General features: G+C 26.2%; 3 protein-coding genes across 4 annotated transcripts; 1 reads left to right on the top strand and 2 right to left on the bottom strand.

Annotated features, from left to right (window-relative positions):
• Positions 1–1,725: 1,725 nt before the first annotated feature.
• LOC129609243 (uncharacterized) lies at positions 1,726–4,552 on the bottom strand. The gene is made up of 4 exons (XM_055521175.1): positions 3,476–4,552; positions 3,300–3,416; positions 2,026–3,197; positions 1,726–1,914 (listed from the first exon to the last, which is right to left on the bottom strand). The coding sequence occupies exons 1-4, from the start codon at positions 3,540–3,542 to the stop codon at positions 1,726–1,728; spliced, it is 1,545 nt and encodes a 514-aa protein (XP_055377150.1). The 5' UTR covers positions 3,543–4,552.
• A 1,897-nt stretch (positions 4,553–6,449) lies between these two features.
• LOC129609021 (YTH domain-containing protein 1) lies at positions 6,450–10,081 on the top strand. Of its 2 annotated transcripts, none has more exons than XM_055520855.1 (3): positions 6,450–6,589; positions 6,681–7,396; positions 7,726–10,081. In XM_055520855.1, the coding sequence occupies exons 1-3, from the start codon at positions 6,570–6,572 to the stop codon at positions 8,868–8,870; spliced, it is 1,881 nt and encodes a 626-aa protein (XP_055376830.1). In that variant the 5' UTR covers positions 6,450–6,569; the 3' UTR covers positions 8,871–10,081. The 2 variants fall into 2 exon arrangements, with proteins under 2 accessions (XP_055376830.1, XP_055376831.1); XM_055520856.1 differs by having other exon boundaries at positions 6,483–6,623.
• Positions 10,082–18,739: 8,658 nt separating this feature from the next.
• Positions 18,740–22,330, bottom strand: LOC129609072 (DNA repair protein Rev1). The gene is made up of 5 exons (XM_055520933.1): positions 22,294–22,330; positions 22,135–22,206; positions 19,946–22,079; positions 19,004–19,883; positions 18,740–18,938 (listed from the first exon to the last, which is right to left on the bottom strand). Exons 1-5 carry the CDS (start codon positions 22,321–22,323, stop codon positions 18,809–18,811), a joined length of 3,246 nt encoding a protein of 1,081 aa, XP_055376908.1. The 5' UTR covers positions 22,324–22,330; the 3' UTR covers positions 18,740–18,808.
• Positions 22,331–23,658: the final 1,328 nt, after the last annotated feature.

Genomic DNA, 23,658 nt, shown 5'->3' with positions numbered 1-23,658 from the left:
TCGAAAAATTAAACGAGCTGACTTCTTTCGATTCTGCAAATAAACTAAAATAAAAACCAAATAAACGAAACGATTAACACAGAAACAGAAGAAACTGGTCTGCTATGCTATCCGCTGTGCCGTTTCTTTCCCTATATAAAAAATATCGAAATTCGAAAAACAATAGTAGTGGTGAATGGTAATGTGTAAATGTGTGTACAAAATTTTAGCGGCTTTAATTTTTTTTTTTCATTTATTTTGCTTATTTAGCTTTTGTTTCTTAATTCGTTTTTTAGATACTTTATTTTTGTTTGTTCTTTATGTTTGTTATAATATATGTACATAATAGTAATTATTCCAAGTTTGTTGTGTTGTGAATTGTGTGTAGCCGAGACTGCTGCTGTCGCTGTGCTGATAGTGATACAAAGAAAATGATATATGTATATGCATTTTTTTAATAATGATTGTTGTATTGTAGTATTTCAGATTAGTAATTAGTACTGAATAGTTAAAAGGTACACAAAAAGGTACACAAAAGGTACATAACTACATAAGAATAAATATACCACAAATTACAATACCGCATTTATAAATTATTATATTTTAGTTTTTAATTATGTGTGCATGTACGAATTTATATATTTATTTCTATTATTGCTTTTCTGCTACACTTTGTGTGGTACAGATAAGTTGTTTTTAGCAGGAGAATTAAAATATACACATATATAATAAATTAAATATAATAAGCACGCATACAAATATAAAAGAGAAATGACATGAAAATGACATTAAATTTTCGAAATTACATGGTTACGTTAATTTTTTTTATTTTTCTATTTGCATTGTAATTAGTGTTCCCACTTGTTGGGAGAAAATTGGTATTTTTTGACAAAAAATCAAAATGTATCAAACCACAGTATACGTATATCGCACCCCTAATATAATATCGCCACATTCCAAAATTTGAAGTTTCGAGATATTTAAGATTCAAAATTTGCAAAATTTTGTATGGAAACTGAAAACAGCCACTTTTTAAGCTATGGCTGTATTTCACAAGTAGTTAATTTTTTCTTTTGTAGTAATTTTGTTTAAGGTGTTATTTTACAAAAAAATATAGAATTTTGATGCCACTACACAAAATATTGCGCTATTATATTAAAAATTGAAATAAAATTCGTGCTTTAAAATCAAATATTGCGGTATTCTACCAAGAAAAAAATTATATAAGCGCAACAAAACGAAATTGTGAACTATTTTACTACATGCCAAATCGGTATACATGCATTTTCTTGAAATAAGTCCGTTTTTTACTAAAATGGGAGAATTATTTTATTAACATCGCTTGCTTCAAATGAAAATAAAGTCCTTTTTTACTAAACTAAAAATTGAAAACTTATGCAACAACTTGAAATGTGGCTAAATTTTTGTTTTTTTTGGTATGGTTTCAACATTTGAAAAACATAAAATATTGTTTTTATTTTTTTTTTAATAAATTTTATTCAAATTCTATTCAAATTTTTTTGAAAAAATTTTAATTTAAACATAACTGGCATTCTACCGTAAAATACTAATTATATTGACATTTTTTGAACTTTCATTTTTAATATTTTTAAAGTATTTTAATATTTTATTTTTTGTTTTGTATGGCAACTTATACATTCATAAATAAAAAAAAATATGAAAAACAAACTAAAATGGTGCTCAAACTTAACAAAATCTTTAATAGTTACTTATTTTTAAAATAACTTATTTGTGTTCTTCAACACTTTGTGTTGATATTTTTAAATTTTTATAAAAATAGTGGTGATTTTCAGGAATTAATAATTTATCGCACAAATCAGTCAGGTCTTTTTTTTTTTGGGCAGATATTCCCACTGGTTCCGAGAACACGTTGCTCATTTCTGTTGGAATATTTGAAGTTGATTTTCTTGTTTTCTGTTCAACAATATGTATTTCTGAAAAATCAGAATCATAATTTGTTTTGTAATACAAAATATTAGGATTTTCGTTTTGAATTTTTAAAATTTTTATGTCGCTCCATTTGACTTTTTCTTTTCTTGAATTTATGTTAAAGTTTTTTCCCAAATCCTCGGTCAGCTTTTTTAAGTCCAAGAAATCTTTATAGTTTAGTTCATTAACTTCATATGTTGGGTTTTTTTTTTCGAATTTTGCAATATTATACGCCACTCCATTGGTGAATAAATCGGTCCAGCATTTTTCTTCGTTGCTGCAATTATTGTACTTAGCGCAAAAAGCGCACTGGTCTTTTTTTGGTAAGAAGAAGCTTATATTGAAACACTCATTAAATACCTTGGAATAAGTACATAATTTAGCTGGTTCAATATTATTCTCAGCGCACTTTTTTTTGTACAGTCTGTACATTTCAGCGATAGTTAGACTTCCTTCAATATATTCCCTTTCCGTTTGCTTCCTTATATAATGAGCTTCAATGCGTGGAAACGAATTAATGTGGTCCTTGATTGAAGTTAAAACATCTTCCGGTATTTTTTGGTGGTTATTATGTTTTCCTCTTCGATCTTCATCTATTGAATGTAGATTGTCTTTGATCTTCAAAATGGCAGTTCTTATGAATCTATCACCAACATCTAATGTCGTCATGAAAAATTTTTTACAGACTCTAGTTCGATCACCTTCAGAGTTGTAAAAATTATAGGCGTGGTTCAGTCCAATTCGTTTGGAGCCTTCTCTTGTATATCGGTATTTTGTGACAACCTTGTCAACATTTTTGGCAATAAAATTTCGTTGCAGGCTTAAATCACTTAATCCCCAAAAATTATCAAAAATTTTTTGACGCATAGTTTCATCAAACAACATATTGCACTTAAATTTGCAAGAGCCTGGACATGCTATTCTGACTTTTTTTTCAGGTATTATTTTACCTTTCATTGTTGTATACGATTTTCCCGAATTTTTGTTGCTTTTTCTTATATTTTGGCTCCAATTTTCCACATTCCGTTTTCTTTTCCTTGATTTTTTAACGCCCTCACAATTTTCGTTATTTTCCTCAGTACCATCATTATTTCTACTTATTACACTTACATTCTCGTGTTCTCTATTTTTGTTAGGATCAATGTTTTCTTCTGCACTGAAATTCGTTTCGTTTAAAGTGAAGTTGACTTCTTGATCGTCTTCAGGCTGCCATGTTTTATCTCTGATAGTATCGTCACTGCTAAAATCGTTTGAAATTTCGTCAAAATCTATAAAAGAAGGTATAATTTTAATAAGAAGAACTATTTTAATAAAATTTAATAGGAACAAAATTTTGAAATTAACTAAATAGTTAAAAATAATTTCCTCACCAGCATAATTTTGACTGGATGATTCTGTGATTATTGGATTCTGTGATGATGTGCAGGCTGCTACTTCTTGCATAATATTATGATTTTCTTCCGAAATTGCATTTAAATTTTGCTCCACTTTAAGAAAAATAAAAACATGTAGTATTATTCTTTATAACTATTATTTTCAAAAATACCTTTTTCTGCTTCCTTATATTTTTTCACTAAATCGACCAGCAATTTACCACGAGAACAATTATTCATTTTTTATTATATATTAGTACGATAATGTACTACACGAACGCAAATAAAATAAAAACTTTTTTAAATTTAAAAAAAATACTGGTACCTTTAAAATAGCTCTGATAGTTTTTTATTTGTTTAATTAAATTTTGAGTAATCTAAACACTCCAAGCACTCACGACACAATGAATATTTTATCTAATAATTATGTATTTTCTTTTTTTTTCTTTTAAATAAAATCAACAAAGCTTCAAAATCGTCACATTATTTCGACAGGATCATTCTTGCAAAAAAAACCACAAAAATTGATAAAAGTAAAGTGCAACGGTATAAACTATTTCAAACACGCACTATACTAGAACATCTAATGTAATATTTTTTTTTCTATTTTGCTTTTAAGCAAATTCGCATCAATTAACATTATTACGTCTTATATTTCTCGGCAAGTTTATTCTTGCAAAACAAAAGAACAACAAAACAATGAAATAAAGTGCACTGATATGAAATAATGGACAATAATATTCAATAAATGTTATAATAAAATGAAACAAAACGAAATGCGTTTGTATTTGTGTGACAATATAATTCAAATTCATGTAAAAATTGATTTATTTAAGGGCACAACTAAAAATAATACAAATTTAACAACTATTTCCAAATATTAAAATGCCACATTTTTTGTTATGGCAATGTATAACGTCAAAATTTTGAAAATTGTGAATATAAAAGTGCCACAAAAGAAAATGGAACAAATAATTTACTAATTGAGCAACATAACACTGCTATAACTCAAAATAAAGCTATATTCAGCAAACTTAGTTATTAAATATTTAGAATTAAAGGTGGACAAGACTAAATAATGCAGTTTTTTATTTTCTGCTGAAATTTCCATACAAAACCCTCTTTCATAAAATATTTTCTACAGTGAATACTTTTTGTCATAGAAGAATGTTGAATAGACCAAAATAAAGCTAATGAATGCGCGGATTTTACTATACTATTAACTCGTTTTTGCAACATTTTGAGTTGTGGCGATATTATTTTAGGGGTGCGATATAATATATGGAATATAATGTACATTTAAGACAAATAGATCCATTTTAAAAAGTTGAGATTTTAAAACTATTAATACACTCATTTTATGAGTATCTGAAATAAACTTTTTTTCATTCGTATATTATAATTTATCAATTATCACTATTTTCGGAACTTTTTTTATACGAGTACGTGTTATCATACATATATGTTATTAAATTGCATATTTTTACTAAGTGTAAAATCACATCAATATAAATAAAATATGTAATTTTCATATTTTAATGCGTTTTTCATACTACTATGCGTATATTTTAAAACATTATGTACTATGCATATATTTTAAAACATTTAAAAATATGTTTTTTAATTACTGGGTTGAAAATTATGATTGATGAAAGTTCTATTTCTTTTTCCAAAAAATGTAAAATTGTATACAATTGGGCAAAATTAGCACTATTTTGTATGGTATCCTCCAAAAAATTAGTATCAATGTAATAACCCTGATTGTAATACATTAATTTTCGAAACGTAATCAATCATGTTATGCAGGACATGTAAAACAAAAAGATAAAAATAAGAAAAATTTTTTAGGCTGTACACATTATTATACATAATAATAAACCCAAACTGGGACATATTCAAATACTTTTGTTACACTAGCAAAATCGTATATGCCGTTTATAATTCCACTGAGTCCTGTAAAGTGTTACTATATATAAGCAAATGTTAAATTACTTAATATATTTTCCGTCTTCACCATGATGTCAATTTTTTTTCATACTATCTTCATTATATCGCTCTTGTTTATCTCGAAGTTTACGTTTTTACATAGTCTCCGGTGTGGGTTCGTGCGTATTTACGTCTTTCGTCTAATTCAAATTTGTCAGTAGCTTTTATAGAAAAATTGTGTTTCTTTTCTAAAGGACGTATACACTATTTAAAAGTGCTTTTTAATTTTGAAGAATACATAAATAAAATACAGCTAAAATGATTCACTATTATTGCGCAAAATTTTGACAACAAATATCAAAAGTATTAATTGAATTTTAATTTTAATTCTTCTGATTCTTCTTAAAAGGACATTCGACTTTGTGTGGATGTGTAACTTTCAAGCAATATTTGATATTGTAGTCCGGTCAAAGCGTGTAATAACAACACTAAATTTGATAACGGTTTTAGTCAGCGTTTACATGTCAATCAAAGATTGGCTATCAAAGATTGAGCTTGATGAAGATTGAACATGAAAACATCATAAATTACTTATTTTCATCAAACTTTTAAATGACGAATCATTTAAAAGTTGACAAACTAAATGACAAATCACCAATCATTTTTGACAGGAATAAAGCAAAAAATGGCGTAAACATAAGTTTTTGAATAAAGTGGACTGTGATCACCTATTTTAATGTTTTGTTAGTTGCAATTTGTCATTTAATAGTGGAGTGGCATTATTTTAAGTTTTTAAATGCATGATGCATATAGAAAGATTGATTGCGATGTAAATGTAAATTCTCATCAATTTCAATTCGGTTTGTTAATCTTCGATTGACATGTGAATGTGCTTTAGTGTTATAGTATACAATAATCAAAAGTTTTACTGTACTAAACTACTAAATGAATTAAATTTTGTTGGGTTTCCTCCGCAAGATGTCACTTAAATTGAAATTCTGCCCATAAATACAGGCCAGTAAAACTTGTATGACATAAGGAGCGTTTAGAAATTGGCTGGAAGTGGAGTTTCTAATCAAATTATGGATCTATAGAGAAAAAGCAGTACATACATATGTGTTTTTATATTTATAGGGTACGTCATTTTATTTATAATATTGCCATTGTGTTTCATATGTTGCAACAACGGCAACGCTTTTTAGGACATTATACTACCGGCAGCTCTCAGCGCTTTATTTATGCCTGACATAAAACATTTTCAAGTAAAAAAAATAAAAAGTTTGCAAAAAATATAATTATTTTATTATAAGTAATTAGAAAATAGGCAAACTGCTTTTATTAATGAAGAATTTAAGCACCACGTAAATGAAATTGCAATTGTTTATTTACTTTAAAGTGGTAAACAAAATTTTCAATTGAAATAATTTTGACAATTTTTTTTTTCTTTCACAGAAAAGCGAAAATGGCCGATCTCGATGCAGTAAATCTCGGCCTCGATGAAAATGAAGCTGACATCGCCACAGAACTTCAAGATTACGGAGATTCATTTGATACAAGAAGTGAGGCGTCAGCTGCAAGTTCAAATAGTGCTGCATCAAATCCAAGCATGAGTTCGATGAGCAGTAAGAAAAGCAATTCGTCAAATCGCAGTAGTCGAGGTAATAATGACCGGCGAGCACGCCTTAAACGTGAAAGATCTGTGAATGGTGGTGATACAAAATCTGGCAGTAATTTAAATAAAAAATTAACAAAAGTTAATAATAGTAAAGATGAAAATACTAATAAACGTAAATTAAGTAAAACTCGTAGTGATGACAGTGACAGTAGTGATGACGATGGTGGAGGTGATGGTAAATCAAATAGTAGTAAAAGTTCTGGTGATGAAAAGAAAACAAATAAAAATGGTAGAAAAAGTTCAAGTCCAAATTCATCAAAAAAGAAAACTGCGAATTCAAAGCACAATTCAAAATCTTATGATTATATGACAAAACTGAATTATTTGTTTCGGGATACTAGATTTTTTTTAATCAAATCAAATAATGCAGACAATATTGCTTTGTCGAAAAGTAAGAATGTTTGGTCAACATTACCACAAAATGAAGCAAATTTGAATCAAGCATTTAAGGAGTCCCGTAATGTATTATTAATATTTTCAGTTAACGAAAGTGGTGAGTTTTGCAATTTAATGTAAATTTTTCATATTTAATTACATATAAGGTTTTAAAGAATAAGGATGTAATTTAAAGATTTTTCCATTATTGCTTTCCAGTGATTAAATCCAGTGATAAATTTGATTTTCATATTATGTTTGTTTTCTACAAAAATTTGATCAATATTTAAAAAGTCAAAAATTTGAAATATTTAATTTGATACTTATATATAAACGTTCAGAATAACACCAAAACAGAACACAAACTTTAATTTTATTATAAAAAATCTACATTTCTACATTTAAATAATTTTTTAATAATGATAAATAATCTTCAAAAATTTTTAGGAAAATTTGCTGGTTTTGCTAGAATGGCTGGTGAATCAAGGCGTGATCTGCCGCAAGTTCAGTGGGTTTTACCGCCAAGCATGTCATCAAAGGCTTTGGCTGGAGTAATTGAATTAGATTGGATATGCCGTAAAGAGCTTTCATTCACATGTACAGCACATTTGTATAACTCTTGGAATGATGGTAAACCTGTTAAAATTGGGCGAGATGGCCAGGAAATTGAACCAAAAGTTGGTGCGGAATTATGTCGTCTATTTCCAGAAGACGAAGGTATTGAATTAACTCCAGTTTTAAGAAAATCAAAAGAAACTGCAAAAATTATGAGAGAAAAAGGAATTCGTGTAGTACACAAAGGTCCGCCGCCTCGTAATCAATCAATATCTAGCAGAGGTGGGCGAAATCATCCCTCTTCTGGAGTTGGTGGTAGTGGTGGTGGTGGACCTGTTCGTGGGAAAAAATCTTTCACTTTAGGTCGGGGAAAAATTATGGGTTTGCAGTCAGGGTCTGCGTATAAACGATCTGGTTCACCGTATTCAAGAGTAGATCGTGTACCACCATGGGAACGCTATGTAACATCAGCTGCGGCAGCTGAAGCTTACGTGGAAAACTATATGAGAACAATGCACGGTCAATTACCCCCAATGCCAGGTATGTTACCAGGATTTCCTGGAATGTTACCACCTGGTAGTGCTCCACCCGGTGCCTTACCAGCTGGTGCACCACCTGGAATGTATGAAGCTTTACCGCCAAGGTATTATGATGGTCCACCACCATTACCAGATTATCCACCACCAGCTCCACCAATTAGGCCACCATTACCCCCAGGACCATTCGAGAAAAGACAAGGTGCTAGCGGTGGTGGTATGGGTAGTAGGCAACAAGTTGATGAATATATAAGAAAAGCTGCCGCAAGTATCTCGAATAATGATAGATCATCGGGTCTTGGAAATAATTCAAGTACAAGTAATAGTAAGGGTGGCGGAAATAGCTCGTATCGTAATAGAATATTCGATAGAACTCGTGAAGGTCGCGGTGGTAGAGATAGAGGTGGAGGTGGAAGCAGTAGTAGTAGAGGTGGAAGTGAACGTGATAGAAATTTTCGAGATCGAAATAGTCATCGTAGTAGTTATAGAGATAGACGATGATTTTTCTAAAAATAGAATTACCATAATAAACATACATATAATTATATTTTTTTTTATTAATTTCCTGTAAAATGAACAACCAAAATTATAAGAGAAAAGTTATTTTCCTGGGTTTTTTATTAATTATTATTAATTTAATTAAAAATTAATATTTTATTTTATATATAAAAAATAACAGTAGGATAAAAATATATATAATAACAAAGTATATAAATATATATACAAAAAGGATGATAAAATTTTAATTATGCGCTACCTCCACTTTTTTTTGGGAAAAATTCATAACCGAAAATAAATAATCATTCAATATGACTTAAATTAAGAAAGTGAACTCAAATGTGTAGGATATTCGATGTTTTGTAATTTGGACTTTAAAAAAACTTATAATGGAAAAAAAACTGAAAATTAAGTAAAAAGAGAAATTTGAGTGTTCAAAAGAAAGAAATAAAAAAAAATACTCTTTAAATATTTGCCGGCATTTGATTATAAATGAATAACTAATAATTGTTAATTGATTTTAGACGAAAATAATTGTACTTATTTAAATAATTAAAATTTCTTACTATAAATTTCGAAACTATTTGTTCGATGATTTTACAAAAAAAAAACTCCATTATTTCTTTATTGTGTAAAGTTTAAAATTTCATAGGCAAAACCTATGTAATTTTCGAAAGATTTGAGCAGAAAATTAAGGATGTTTTTAATTTTGTGCATTATAAGAATTTTAAAATCTTAATTTCGATATGATAAAAATTTAATTTGTTATATGTATTAAATCATAACAAATTTGTTATTATTATATTTAAATTTAATTACTATTACTTAGAATTAGATAATGAAAGTAAATGGAGAAAAATTTCCGTAACTATGGTCGTCTACAAAATTGCAGATCTAAAGTCAATTTAACTTACTGAGTAATTAAATTTGTTTTGCTGAAAAGAACAACTAGACTTTTGGTAATGCAGTTTTGTAGATGCGCTATAATATCAAAATTTATGTAATTTTCTTTTATAGTTTACATCCTTATTTTGCGCATTTTTAAATAAATATATAAAACTTTTTTGAATAAAAATATCAAAAAAAAGTAACAACATTACAAATATAGATAAAATAATAATAAATAAGCATATTTGTATATATACATATATATTCGTATAAATATTAATGTTCTTTCTGATAAAATTAACTATTATTATTGTACAATTTTTATGTGTAAGAAGAGACATTGGAAACAGAGAGAAAAAATAAATAAATTATTATCGATTCAAAAAAATAATAATATTAATGGAAAAAATAAAAACATATAAATAAATAAATAAAATAGAGATTTATATTATAAACTATGGGGTATTTAAATTTTATTAATTATAAAAAATACGTATATTCATATATTTATATATGTATATGTTTATCTAAAAAAATACACAATATATATAAGAATATAGAGACAGAGAATAAAATAAATTTCACGAAACAAAATTATGTGTATTATAAAGAAAAATTTCCAAAATTAAAAAATAATAAATTAAAAATAACAAATAAATTGATAAAAAATTAAAAAAGCATAAAATATATCAATATAACTATTAGGAAGAAACTTAATAAGTATATGAGATACGCAAATAGGTCTATATCTTATATATTTATATATTTAAACATAAATAAAAATATAAATTGAAAATATGCAAAGTTGCGACGTTGCAACCTTTTTATGCAAAAATATATAAAATAGAATATCAGAAAATAAATTGAGAAAATTAAAAAAAAATAATTAAATAGAACTTTGTATAGTTTTAATAGATTTTAGTAAATAATTTCAAAACAAAAATAATAATGAGAAAAAAAATTAATTTAAGAGTAAATAATGCGAAAAGCATATAATTTTATTCCCAAATAAAAAAAAGAAACTTTAGTATACTTATATAAATATATATATATATATACTTATAGATATATATTTATACATGAAATATATAAATTTAGTTTATAATAACATAAAAATTAAACGAAAAGATAAAAATTATAAAAATACCTTGAGTTCCATTATACAGTAACTACAGTAATTATCATTTGTATTCTGTTAGACACATCACTTGGTGAGATAAAATTAGTGGTGATGGTTGGATGACAAATTTTGTAATTTTCATAATAAATATTATTTCGAAACTTGAACAGAATAGGAAACTTACATTGTTTTAAATAATATCCTATCACCACAAATGATGTGTCTTAGCAGAATATGGGTGTATGTCGAACTCAGATTTAAGGTGTAATCGATAATATACAATTTTGAATTTTTTTTTTGCATCTTAATTGCAGATATGCAGTTAACAAAAGCTTAGTTCTAGTTTTTAATTAATAATAACCATTGCCTGTCATAATGTTAAAATTTTTTCTAAAAAAAAATTTTGAATGAAGAGAAATATTTTGAAGACTTAATTAATGAAGTTTAGTTCAAGAAGTGTTCAAATCAAAAATAATTTGTTGCTAAAGCTGTTGTTAACCGGTTGCATGCAAAAGTTATATACGAAGCTTGATATGCAATATTTTTTTTAGCATTAATTATTGATTGCAAGTTGATGATCGTCAGATCCAATTGTTCTCGACCGGTATTTCGACATTATCGATTACAAATTTTATTTAAATTTCAATTAAGTGATTAATGCATTCATGTCTTACAGCTTATTTGAATTTAATTATTGTATTACAAAATTCTGGAACTCAATTGTATTTTAAAAAAGAAAATTAGAAAAGGTTTTTAATTTTAAAAGCACATTAAGTATATAATTAAAAACCACAAGGAAAAAAAAACAAATTTTCTTTATAGCTTAGAATTAAAATTGAAAAAAAGAAACTAGTAACTAATATTAAAAAATAAATAAGATTTAAACTTATACGAATTAAAATAAAGGATTAAAACAAAATAATAGCAGTTTAAACTATAATATTATAAAAAATAAAGTAAAAGTGAAAAGTAAAAAAAAATTTAATTTAAAAAAAAAGTGAAATTTTAATGAAAAATAAGTTTTAACATCCGTACAGAATGTTCTATATTGCCTTTTTTTTTTTTGAAGATTAAACAAAGGGAAATTCATATCTTCTTTTTTTAAAATTTTTAAATTCAATTTTTAAAAAAACTATTCAAATACATACGAAAAATTAAAATAGTGAGATTTCTTTAATATATTTTAAAAAATTTAGTCCAATTTGATTTTATTAAAAAAAATTTAATTTTTAAATTTCAGATCAACTTCATTTTCTTCTTTATTTAAATGTTATTATTATTTTTATATTGAATATAAAATTTATTTTATTTATGCTAAATGAACTTTTAATTAAAAAACTGCAAAAATATTTGCTTCAATATTTTTAGTTTAACTTAAAATAATTGTTGGGATAATTAAAATTCGTACCATTATTAAAAAAAAGGAATAAAGAAGAAATAATATTGAAAAATATCGATATTTCAAAATCTCAGTTTGAATATAAAGTGTAATTTTTAAAATTTTCAATAGAAAAAAGTGTTAAAATTGAATAAATTTGCTTTAATATTGAATAAAACTGATTTTAGTCGTAATTCTGTGTTTACATGACGTGAAACTAGCTCTCATACTTGCTGGATCAAAAGACTTTGAATTTGTATTGTGTTTCAAATAAAAAAAAAATATATTAAATGTTGGTTTTTACACTTAAAACAAAACACGAGTTCGCTTTTGATTTTCATTGAATAAACTCGCAATTAAATATTTTAATTTTCAAAGACTTATGCTTTTCTCGGTAAATTTAAATCATAGCTTGAATAAATTTAATATTTTCCTGATTTTTATAAAAATACATGAAAGAATTAAGAAGAAAATATAAAAAAAAAACATTGAAATTTTTATCGTCAGTCAATATAGCCAGTCAGTTTGTTCTTGTTTAGAAAATAAAAAAGAATTAAAATTAAAAACGATTAATAAATAAATTTTTTTCCCTCCTGGACTTTTATTTATAATGTAAGTAATTAATATAATTTGTAAGTGAACTGCCAGTGAAATATTAAATTTCTTGTAAATGAGGCAAGAAATAATTCATGAATCTGATGCAAAAACTAATGGATTAAGTTGGTATAAGTTTTAAGTTAAGCAGAGTGTAAATTACATCTTCGTTTTAATATTTGAAGACATACTGCACCGAATAGGAAGTCATTATACTGAAAAAGCAACTGCATTTAAAAGTAATGCCATTTTATTTTTTAGGTACTTACATATATATATGTTCTTCACAATTTTTAGTATTGTAAAGCAAGTAATAAAAGAAACGCAAAAATTAGACTGACAAAATTTATATTCATTTTTTTTTTTAATTATCAAAATACAATGTATAAATTTTAAAATATTCAAATTGATAACATTACATTTAGTTTAAGCTTTAATATTCAACTTTGAGTTTTTCATAAAAGCAGTTATGTAAAAGGAGAGAATACCAAATGAGTGACATTACTATGGCCATTTGTGTCAAAGTAAAGTCAATTTATTGATTCTCTTGTAAATTAAAAATTTAAAATACTTAGGGCTTGAAATCAGATATTCAATTTTTAGTTTTGCAATTCTTTAATTTGTAATTTGTGTTTCATTAATTTATTAAAAAACATGCCTACATGCAAATTATACAAATTTTTAGTTGACATAATAGATAAGTGTCTTATACCGGGGGCAATCAATTTACAATTAATTGCAAAACTTAAAATTGCACATGTTCTTTAGGTTTTTAATTTTATTGTAAAAAAAACTTTAGTTTCATTGAATTTCGATACTTTATTTTGTATAAAATTTGAGTTTCAACAAATATTAATATATATGAATGTATAAAGAGAATTTAGAACAAAATTGTAATTATTTAAAAAAGTACTTGGATTTAAAACTTTAAGTAACAAGAAAAATACATTTAATTATTTTAAAAAAGAGAAAACTAATTGAAACTTGAAATTGTTAACTTTCATATTTAGAAAAAGCAAAAATATTTTTATACCCATTGATCCTTTTTACGTTATGTGCATGCATTGAGCGTACGCACTTCAATTCTTCACTTCTATTATATTATTATACTTCTTACACTTTGCCTTCTTGTAAGAAACAGTGTGAGAAGTATAAAAGTGTTGTACATAATGCTCTATGCACACACACGTAAACAGGATGATTTAAATAACCATTAAATTTATGATTATTAGTTGTTACCCATATTTTCTTAAACGTGTCATTTAGGTGGATTGGATATAATAAATTTAGAAAAATGAAGTTTTATATTCAAAATGAAAATCTTGATGCGTCTAACAGAATATTGGTCCAATAAGTTTTTCGACTCATACTCTATAAATTTATGAAATAATAATTTGGCATTATTAAAAAGCTTTAAATTCGAAAAGTTTTCAATAATTTCAAAAGTTAATATTAGATTTCTATTAATTTTAATATAGAATACGAAGTTATATTATTTCAGGCTTTCTTTCGAATCATTATCTGCTTTCATAACTAGCTAAAATTGTTTTTTAATAATAACTAATTGTAACATGATGAAGTCAGGGTATTTATTTTGATAAACATATGAAAGAGCATATTGTGCTTTAAAAATAAAACTCTAATATAACATTGAAATTTAAAATTAAACAGCTATATTAATTTACGTGTAAGCATTATGCATATAGTGTATACGGAAGACGATTACATTACATACGGAATACAAAACGAACTATTTATTTGATAAATATTTTTCAAATTTCGTTAAAGCAGAAAAGTAGTATCGGGCTTCTTCTACCGCGGTAAAGCATAATTAAATATTAAAAAAGCAAAATGAGTGCTAAAATTAACCGTTCTCTAAAACTGGTTTTTTTCAAATAAGTGGTATTGCTTTTCTCCTATACTGAAAGTTGTAGGAGTTTAAAATCTGAGCTGCTTTTAATTTTAGTAGCTTTTAGCTATTCTTGTTTATTTCGTTTGAAGAAAATTTTTTTCCATCTCCACCCATTCTCAAATTATCGCCCCTTGAAATTTGGAAAATTTAAACTTGACACCTTATATTTTTGAAACGCAAGATTTTCTAAATTTCTATAACGGCACGAAGCTAACGGTCAATGCCACGCTATCAAAAAATAAAATTTCGAATATTATGATAAAGGTTCTCTTAATTTTATTTTTTACCTCATTTTAAATATATGCAGTCTTTGAAATATTTCAGTATGAATATGAATGAAATTAACTTAAATGAACTTAAATAATAAGCTAGATTGTTTTATTACTTAAAAGTTTTATATCACTATAATTAGACACAGAGATTTTCCTAAATGCAGTACTACAAAAACATAAAGTGTAAAAATTTTCAATATATATCTAATTATTCCATAAAATCAAAACAGTTCATATGATTTAACTGCACTTACTCATAGTAGTTTGCGAAATGTTACCCATGTTTTTGAATAAATTAGGGTAGTGGGTATATAAATTAGGTTTGTTTGAAAACAAATATAGTGCAGTTCTCGTTATATATTGCGATATACTGCGTTTATGAAAAGGCCTACATGTTAACAATAATAGTTTTATCTATTTTGAAAGTAAATTAAACATTAATTTAGGTCACTTTCGAGACATATAATTCAAATAATATTAGCGCATAATTTTTTGAAGTGTTTCTGTACTGTAAGATTGAATAACGGTTAGTGGAGCTCTATGAATTTGATGTTAACATTTTTTATAATATTCATTTAGTGGATTTTCCAATATTAAACTTATTGTCGATATGATTAAAACCCGATAATTTTTGTTCAAGTTCTGACTATTTTGTATACATATTTTCTTTTTCATTTGAATTTTGATTCATAAATTATAATAATAATGAGTTCCATGATCCAGTAATACACACTCTTTTAAACTTAATTCTGAAGCTTAGATTAGGAGACTTACCAAAAAGCGCAACTAACGTCAATCTGATTTATTCAGCAATATAAAATTTAAATTGCCGAATAAGTCAAATTAACGTTTTTGGTAGACACCCTTATATTTAATTTGAATTTAACAATTCATGTCTAAGCTGAGTGGGATTTAAAAACCCATATTGCTACAATATGGACTCAAAATTATTAAAAAAAAATAATAATATTATTTATTATTTTTTTTATTATTTCCCTATTGTTTAATCCATAATCTAAAATGAAATTTCTAAATAATTTTAAATTAATAAAAAAAATTAATTAATTGTAATTATATTTAAATTGAAAAATTTGTTCTATTTTATATTTTTAATCTTAAATTATACTGTTACTTATATTATAATATAAGGAATAAAATTTAAATATATTTTCTATATAAAAATTTCTTAAAAAATAAATAATTTTCAATTGTTAAGAAATTTCATCAAATAATTATTTTTTTATAGAGGCATAATGTATAAATAGGAAAAAAATAATAAATAAATTAAAAAAAAAAAATAAAAAATGCAATAATTATCTCTGTAAAAAGTATAAAACTAAATAAAACATTTAAATTAAAAATTAAGAATGAAAAAAAACAAGAAGTTTAAAAATAAAAAATTAAAAAATTAAAAATAATAATTAATAATAAATAAGTAGCTATTATAAGAAAATTCCTTTTAAGGCTATTATATATGTTCCCACACTTTTCCTCAGTCCCTCCCCTTCACCCTTTCCTTTTTCCTTTCTTATGATTTCTTAAACACACAAAATAATTACCAATTAATTATTACTTAGAATCTATTTAATTTTTAGTAATTTTTGATTTTTAAGCATTTCAAATAAACCTTTAAAATCTACAAAAATTAAAAAAAAGAATTGTGTAAAATAAAAACAAATTCAATTTTTTTTTAAATAACCATAAAGAATTGCTTTTCTTTTTATTGAAATTTTAATAAAAAAGAGAAGATGAAAAAAAAAAATAAAAATTATAAATTAAAAAAAATATTATTGTTTTAATTTCTCTGTATTTAAGAAAAATAAAAATAAAAAAAAAACCTAAAAAAAAAAATCAATAAAAATGTTAAAGAATCTGTATAAAAAAATATTCTTATTTAATTTCAAATTAATAAAAAACAAATTTCCTATTCAAAAGCTTTTATTTAAAACTACTTGAAGGAAAAAACTCTAATGTGAAATTCGCCTCTTCTTGGACTGACAAATTAAGATTGGGTTGTGACCTTGACATAAAAATATCTACTGTCTTTCTGTTAGCCGTGGATGTGTTAAATCTTCTTAAGTTTACGTAGATAACGTACATACCTAAAGTACTGAAATAAATATCTTCAACAATTTTCAAAAGGACAACACTCTATGTTTAATATTCAGTTAATAGGTTTACGATAACATAAGAAAACTTCCAAAATAGTTACTGTAATAAACGTTACTGTTTTCAGTATAAATTAGAGAAAAACAAACCCCTCTATTTAATCTATTAAACGATAATTTATCGGCAAAATTTTGCGTTTGTATTACCAACATTGTTTATCGGTAAATTTTATCGGAGTCGGGAAAGCTTTTTTTCCCTGTATGGGAAACGTATTAGCTGGTATTATGAAAACGATAAATTGTCGGGTTTTCACCGATTTAAAAGCGGATACAAGTTTTTAGACGACAGATTTTTTTTTTTGTAAAATCTTCATTTTATCAAGGAAACTGGTGTAATTAATTGCTTTTTTAAAATGAAAGCATTTTTTCTAAATTATTTTCTTTCGAAATGTTATTCATATATTTTATTTAGGAGTAAAATCGTAAGCAACAAAAAACAAATTGCGCGGTTAGTGGAAAAAATGGAAGAGGACTAAAACCTGGCAAGGAATGATAATCTGAAATTCTGGATAAACCTAAAAAATGTGTACATATTATATAAATAATAAAATAAAATAGGTACATAAACATACATTTTGTTGTCTAAATCCAATGGATTAGTTGAATCTCTTATATGTCGTCTTTGAATAGCTTGCGTTTCTTCACTTACTACCGTTTCTTTTACTTTCAAAATATAATGCACGCGACATTTTCCCGATATATGTATATTTTTATTTTACAAATTTAACAGAAAATAATTTGCTTACAACAACTTTTTAGCACATCAAAACCAAATTCAAAATAGTTTTAAACATTTTTTGAAAATAACTTTTGAAAGAAAACAAATGTCATTAGAAAAAAAAAACTTTTTCTCCAATTTACAAAAACAAAAATTTGTATGAAAAAACTTCTTTTAATCGGTTGAAATATTTTTATCGGTATCGGTTCATAATACAGAAGAAACCTAAAACCGATTAGAACTGCCGATAATATATCGGCCGATACCGATGGTCATAATAGAGAGGAAAAAAGATAAGTTTTTTATGTAAATTCAACACATTATTTTTATGTATATGTTTATGTAAAAAAAGATAAGTTTTTTATGTAAATTCAACACATTATTTTTATGTATATGTTTATGTACATAAAAGTAATGAAACTTTGAAAAAAAAATTGTGCAATGTTGGAATTGTTTTTAGGAAATCTCAATTGTACAAATTAAAACTGAGTTTATGTACGAAATTAATTACAATTTTTCATATGAATGAACTTAAAAGGCATTTTTTTCTAATGCGGCATTAAAACAAAAATTTGTTTTTATTTCAGAATATATGTAATTATATCCTTTTTTATATATTGCATACACATGTTAAAAATCTGCCTTTCCCTTTAAAACTTTGTTTTTAAAATGTTTAAAATACTTTAAAATTATAATTTTTAACTCTAGTGTTTAAATAAAAAATTTTAACTATATAAACTTGTTCATATGATTGGTTTGCTTTTGCAGATTTTACTGTAAGAAAAATTTATAATTTGAAAACGCGATGTTGGAACATTGAATGTAAAATAAATAAAGAAATAAGTTATAAAATTTAAATATTTAAATACAATTTTTTTAGTTTAAAAAGAATTAACTACAATCATCACATTCTATTTCATAATTTAAATTTGACTTAAATGCTAAGATTTCCTCTTGTAGATTTTTTAGAATTAAATCAAATGCTATGTGCCATTGACAATTGTCTGACTGGTTTATTATTCTAAAAAAAAGGAAAAATATAAAGCAATAATTTCACAAATTTCCCAAATATGTTTTATAACTTACTTATATAATTCAGAAATTATTTCTTCTGCTGTGATTGCATTAGAGCCTAATTTAACGCAAGCTTTTACATTATTACAAAAATTTTCGATTTCACTTTTTATTGGTTTGTTTGTACTATTTACCCAATTTTTTATATATTTTATTGGATTATCTTGAAGAGTTTCAGGTGTTAAATCAAATGTATTTTTTGATGGACCCGCTTCGTCTAAGTCATTTTGGTTTGGTTCAATTTCCATAAAATGACCAGAAGACATTTCAGAACTTTTTGCAATTTTTTCATTGGATTCTTTTTTATTTACAATTATGTATTTATCTTTAGCTTCAGCAATTTCCTTCTCAAGTTCATCTCTTAAATTTTGTGGAAGAGCGTTTAAAAATTCAATATCAACTTCAATTTGAGTTTTGTTTTCGACCGAGAAATTTTCCGGTTCACTATTAGCTACTTCATTTTTATTTTGCACATTTTGATTTGAAGAAATTGAGTGTTCATAATTTTTTGAAGGTGAAGGGAAATTTTCAATTGTTATTCGATTTTCCCTTAAAATTTCTCTTTGGATATCTTCAGGTAACTCTGCTAAAACACTTCGATCAATTTCAGTTGCTGAATAGAGTTTTTGAGCAATTTTTGGAGGTTTAGGATTTTTTGCAGCATTTTGGAACATGCTAAGTATTGTAGTATTCGGTTTGGCATTCGGATTTGTTTTACTTTTGAGTAATTTGCCCCGACCAGCGAAAGCTTTTTCTGGGGTGATATTGAGTTTTGTTGCTACATTATGTAAATTTTTGTGTGGACTTTGATTTCTTATATTAGTATCCTTAATTTCATTGTGAATTATCTTTTGTTTTTCGGGTGTCTTTTGCAATGATTCATTATACGACACTTTAAATAAAAAAAAAAAGAATTAAAAAGTTTGTACAGGAAAATAAATTAAATTTACTTACCCTTTTGCTTTTCTAACACTTTGTTAAACATATTCTTAATTATATTAGCTTTTTTTGCCTCGTTCGGATCATCAAGCTTTGAAATTTGAATACCTAATCCTCTCAGTTCTTTTGGAGGTAAATTTAAAGCCTTCATTGTGGTTAGTACTGTTCTTGTAATAGTCTCTAGATCTGATGTATAATCTGATAATGATACTGATTTATTCATCGAATCACAAAATCCATGGCCCATAAATTTAGCAGTTTCAGTTGGTGCCTCTTTTGCTCTTACCATTACCTTTAAAGTAATACATTTACCTTTTCTGTTAATTTTCGTTAAACGAGAATGGACTTCTTCACACAACTGTCTCAAAAATTTTTCCAACTCCAAGTTTTCTGTAAATCTAATTCCATAATTAACCTCAGCGGAAACAGATTTTCTTATTTGACCAAAGACTAATGGTCTACTATCCATACCACGACATGATTGATATAATGTTTCACCAAATTTTTTCCCAAACTCCATTTGTAATTTTGATAAAGGTACACTTTGCAGATCTCCACATGTTGTCCAGTTTAACTGTTTTAAGGCTAATTCCGTGCTGTAACCAACTCCAGGCAAGCTTTTGATAGGGATGTCTGTCATATATTCCAATACGGTATTTGGGTCTAAATAAAATTGACCATCAGGTTTAGCCTTCTTTGTTGCCATCCGAGCTTGCAATCTATTTCCTCCAACACCAGCGGAACACGGGCACTGCGTTTTTGATTTGACTTCCTCTCTAACATATGTTACAAAATCCATAACGTCGACTTGAATATCGTTTAATAAATTGGTAAGATCAACAAACATCTCATCGCAACTTACAGCTTCAATATCCAAAGTGTACTGAGCTATAGTGTCATAAAGTTTAAATGCAACTTCTTTGTAACCCTCAAAATCGTATGGGATTGTTTTTAGTCCCGGGCATAGTTTTAAAGCTTGGCCAACGAACATTCCGTTTTTAACACCCTTTTGTCTTGCTTCATAACTGCATGACGCTATTTCTGATAAAGATTCTTTACCTTCAAAACCAGTTTTAATTTTTTCTTTCTTGTCGTCCATAACATTTTCAAGTAAACGATTCTGCAAACGATTCATATAAAGGTTCAGCTCTTTTTCTCGATCAACACCAGGACGATCAACAACTTCAGTCCCTCCTTTTGAATGTGTTACTGCGACAGGATGCCCTTTTAAATGAGGATGAGTTCTTAACCCAACAGAAACAAAAAAACAATCCATATCAATATGCATTACGTATGAATTCTTTACAAAATCAGGTTTCTTACAAAGAGTTTTGAGTAATTCTTTTCTAAGTGGAAACTCACCAGAATGATTTTCTCTTAATTCAGTTACATATTGTTTAAATCCTGCTCCCAAAGTAGCTATATGATGCAAACGAGAGTTATTATAAAACTCTGATAAAAACTTTGGATCATTTGCGGTTCTAGTTTTTGTCGATATAGTTTCACCCTTAACAGGTGATTTTTCAGACAAATTATTTTTCTTTGCTATTATTTGAGGATTAAATGCTATTTGATTATTTAGAATTTCAAGTGCTATATCTGGATCCTGATAGAATTTTTTTGGTTCATTTTGACCATTGTCGACTTTGTTATAGTCTTCTTGAAAAGGCCTTTTTAAACTGGTACTTGAATGGAATACCGAATCCATTTTAATATTAGAATTAACTTCTAGAGATTCATCATCTTCCTCATCTTCTTCGTCATCGTGACCCATTGACAAATTTCTTTTGAATTTTTTATTTTTTTGCTTATGTTTTTCAGTGATTAAAAAGGTTGACTCGTCGCTGGAATTTTTAAAAAATAAACTGGGCTGCGAACGTTTTTGATTTGTATATAAGAGGTATTTTGAATAGTCTAAAATCTTATTAGCTTTTACACAATCTACGATCCATTTCGGTTTAACTACATTGCTTGTATTCATGTTCCGGATTTTAACATCTGGCAAATTTTCAGCAATAATAAAAGTTGTGTGCTTACGTTCATAGTGATGATATGTTCCACCGTAGGTCATCATAATTCGTTTTAAATCGTCAGCAGTAGGGTTTGTCCAACCGTTAACGAAAATTGAAATTCCTTCAAATAGGTTAGACTGAAATTAAAGATTATTTTTGTAAATAATTAAAGGTTCTTTTCCATTTACTTACCTGTTTATAAATATTTTTGGAATTCGCTACTTGATTTTCAAGCTTAGAAATTTTTACATTCATATAGCCACCCTAAAATTATTTGAATTTATTGCTTTAAAAGAAATATATGTATTTTACTGAAGCATTTATTGATTATATACAAAAATGGTCTCTTACACAGGCCTGGAATGGATCCTCTTGTGGCATTTTATTAATATTCCTCTAGAAAATCTTAATTATGAAATATTGAAATTTTCAATTTTATATTCCCGCTTTCTGGACAATAACAATTTATTTTGACAATTTTTTCGTATCAAATTGAAATTTGAGTGTTGCCGTTTTCCAAAAGAATTGTGCGTCAAAATAAAGAAAGGCTGTCATTGCATTTTTGGATAAATTAAATTAAGCTCAATATTTAAATTATTATCTCCATTTTTTTTTTGGAATAATTAGATTTTAAATATTTGATTTTTGGCTTTTGCCAGTTAATTTTTTTTTTGAGTAAAAGGCTGTAAATTTGTTTATAAAATATTTTTTTGAGAAAATCAAACAAATGTTAACGAATGGGTGTTAATGGAACGATTGGAATATCTATTATTAAATGCAACATACTCTCGAGGAAGAAATGACTATTAATTCATAAGTATCTCAATTGCTAAATTCAACTTAGGAATGAAGGAAGAAATGGACACTACGTCTAAAATATGAAGAAAGCTAGTAGTCAATAAGTAAGTGGCAACAATTTTATTCTGAAACTCAAAACGAGATGTAAGACAAAGTTTCTTTATAAAGGTGTAACTGAGTTAAATTGGTTTTTTTCTTTTTGTAAAAAAATGCTGCAACATTTGACTACATTTTGTCAGTTACATTGCAGATTTCTTGCTCACAGATCCATATTCTAAAAATTTCCAGAACAAAACTTGTAGAAATTTTTGCCAATAACCCGGCGTGTGAAATTATATATGTAATTCTCGTTAAATCATCACTTTACACGTTCTGTTTATAATATTTCTACACTCGCAAATTAGAAAGTTGAAATTTTAAAGGTAAATGCAGTTTTGTGAAAAAATTTATTTCCCTGGAGGAAATTTTTTAATCCCGTCCTCTTCTAAATCTTATGGCTCTTGAAATTCGCAAATATTTATATACCATTTTTACGATTTATTGCATCTTTTATTTATATTCAACTATTATTCTGCCCATTCTCTATCCTAAACTTGGTCCTTCAAAATATGAACAACAAAAAATCAAATTTTCAGCACATTGAATCGTTAAGAGATTGTTGGGATCGTTTTTCCCTTAGTCGGTAAGTTTAAAAAGTCTAAATAAATGATTTGTTTTGAAGTAATTTTTCTTCATTCTACTCCCCTGTAAAATTATTTCTTTACAAAAATAAAATTTTAATTTTGGAAACTGCAAGCTTTACCAAAACTCCAAAGGTTAGCAGTAAATAATGTCTTTCCATCAAAAAATATAATTTTGTATTTAAGTGAACCCCAATTTGTCGTATCCAAGCATCGTAATTTAAATTTCTACTTTTAT

This window comes from Condylostylus longicornis, unplaced genomic scaffold (genome assembly GCF_029603195.1).
Source record: "Condylostylus longicornis isolate FDR11 unplaced genomic scaffold, ASM2960319v2 ptg000038l, whole genome shotgun sequence".
NCBI lineage: Eukaryota > Metazoa > Arthropoda > Insecta > Diptera > Dolichopodidae > Condylostylus > Condylostylus longicornis.
This window is presented reverse-complemented; position numbering and strand designations above follow the sequence as displayed.

Bases quoted from the DNA above. Each gene is read 5' to 3' on its own strand.
- LOC129609243 (XM_055521175.1), bottom strand. From the start codon at position 3,542: ATGAATAATTGTTCTCGTGGTAAATTGCTGGTCGATTTAGTGAAAAAA. The intron at 3,417-3,475 runs GTATTTTTGAAA...TTTTTCTTAAAG, and splicing joins ATATAAGGAAGCAGAAAAAG to TGGAGCAAAATTTAAATGCA. The intron at 1,915-2,025 runs GTCAAATGGAGC...ATTGTTGAACAG, and splicing joins TAAATTCAAGAAAAGAAAAA to AAAACAAGAAAATCAACTTC.
- LOC129609021 (XM_055520855.1), top strand. From the start codon at position 6,570: ATGAAGAATTTAAGCACCAC. The intron at 6,590-6,680 runs GTAAATGAAATT...TTTCTTTCACAG, and splicing joins ATGAAGAATTTAAGCACCAC to AAAAGCGAAAATGGCCGATC. The intron at 7,397-7,725 runs GTGAGTTTTGCA...AAAAATTTTTAG, and splicing joins ATTTTCAGTTAACGAAAGTG to GAAAATTTGCTGGTTTTGCT.
- LOC129609072 (XM_055520933.1), bottom strand. From the start codon at position 22,323: ATGCCACAAGAGGATCCATTCCAGGCCTGT. The intron at 22,080-22,134 runs GTAAGTAAATGG...CTTTAATTTCAG, and splicing joins CCAAAAATATTTATAAACAG to TCTAACCTATTTGAAGGAAT. The intron at 18,939-19,003 runs GTAAGTTATAAA...CCTTTTTTTTAG, and splicing joins ATAATTTCTGAATTATATAA to AATAATAAACCAGTCAGACA.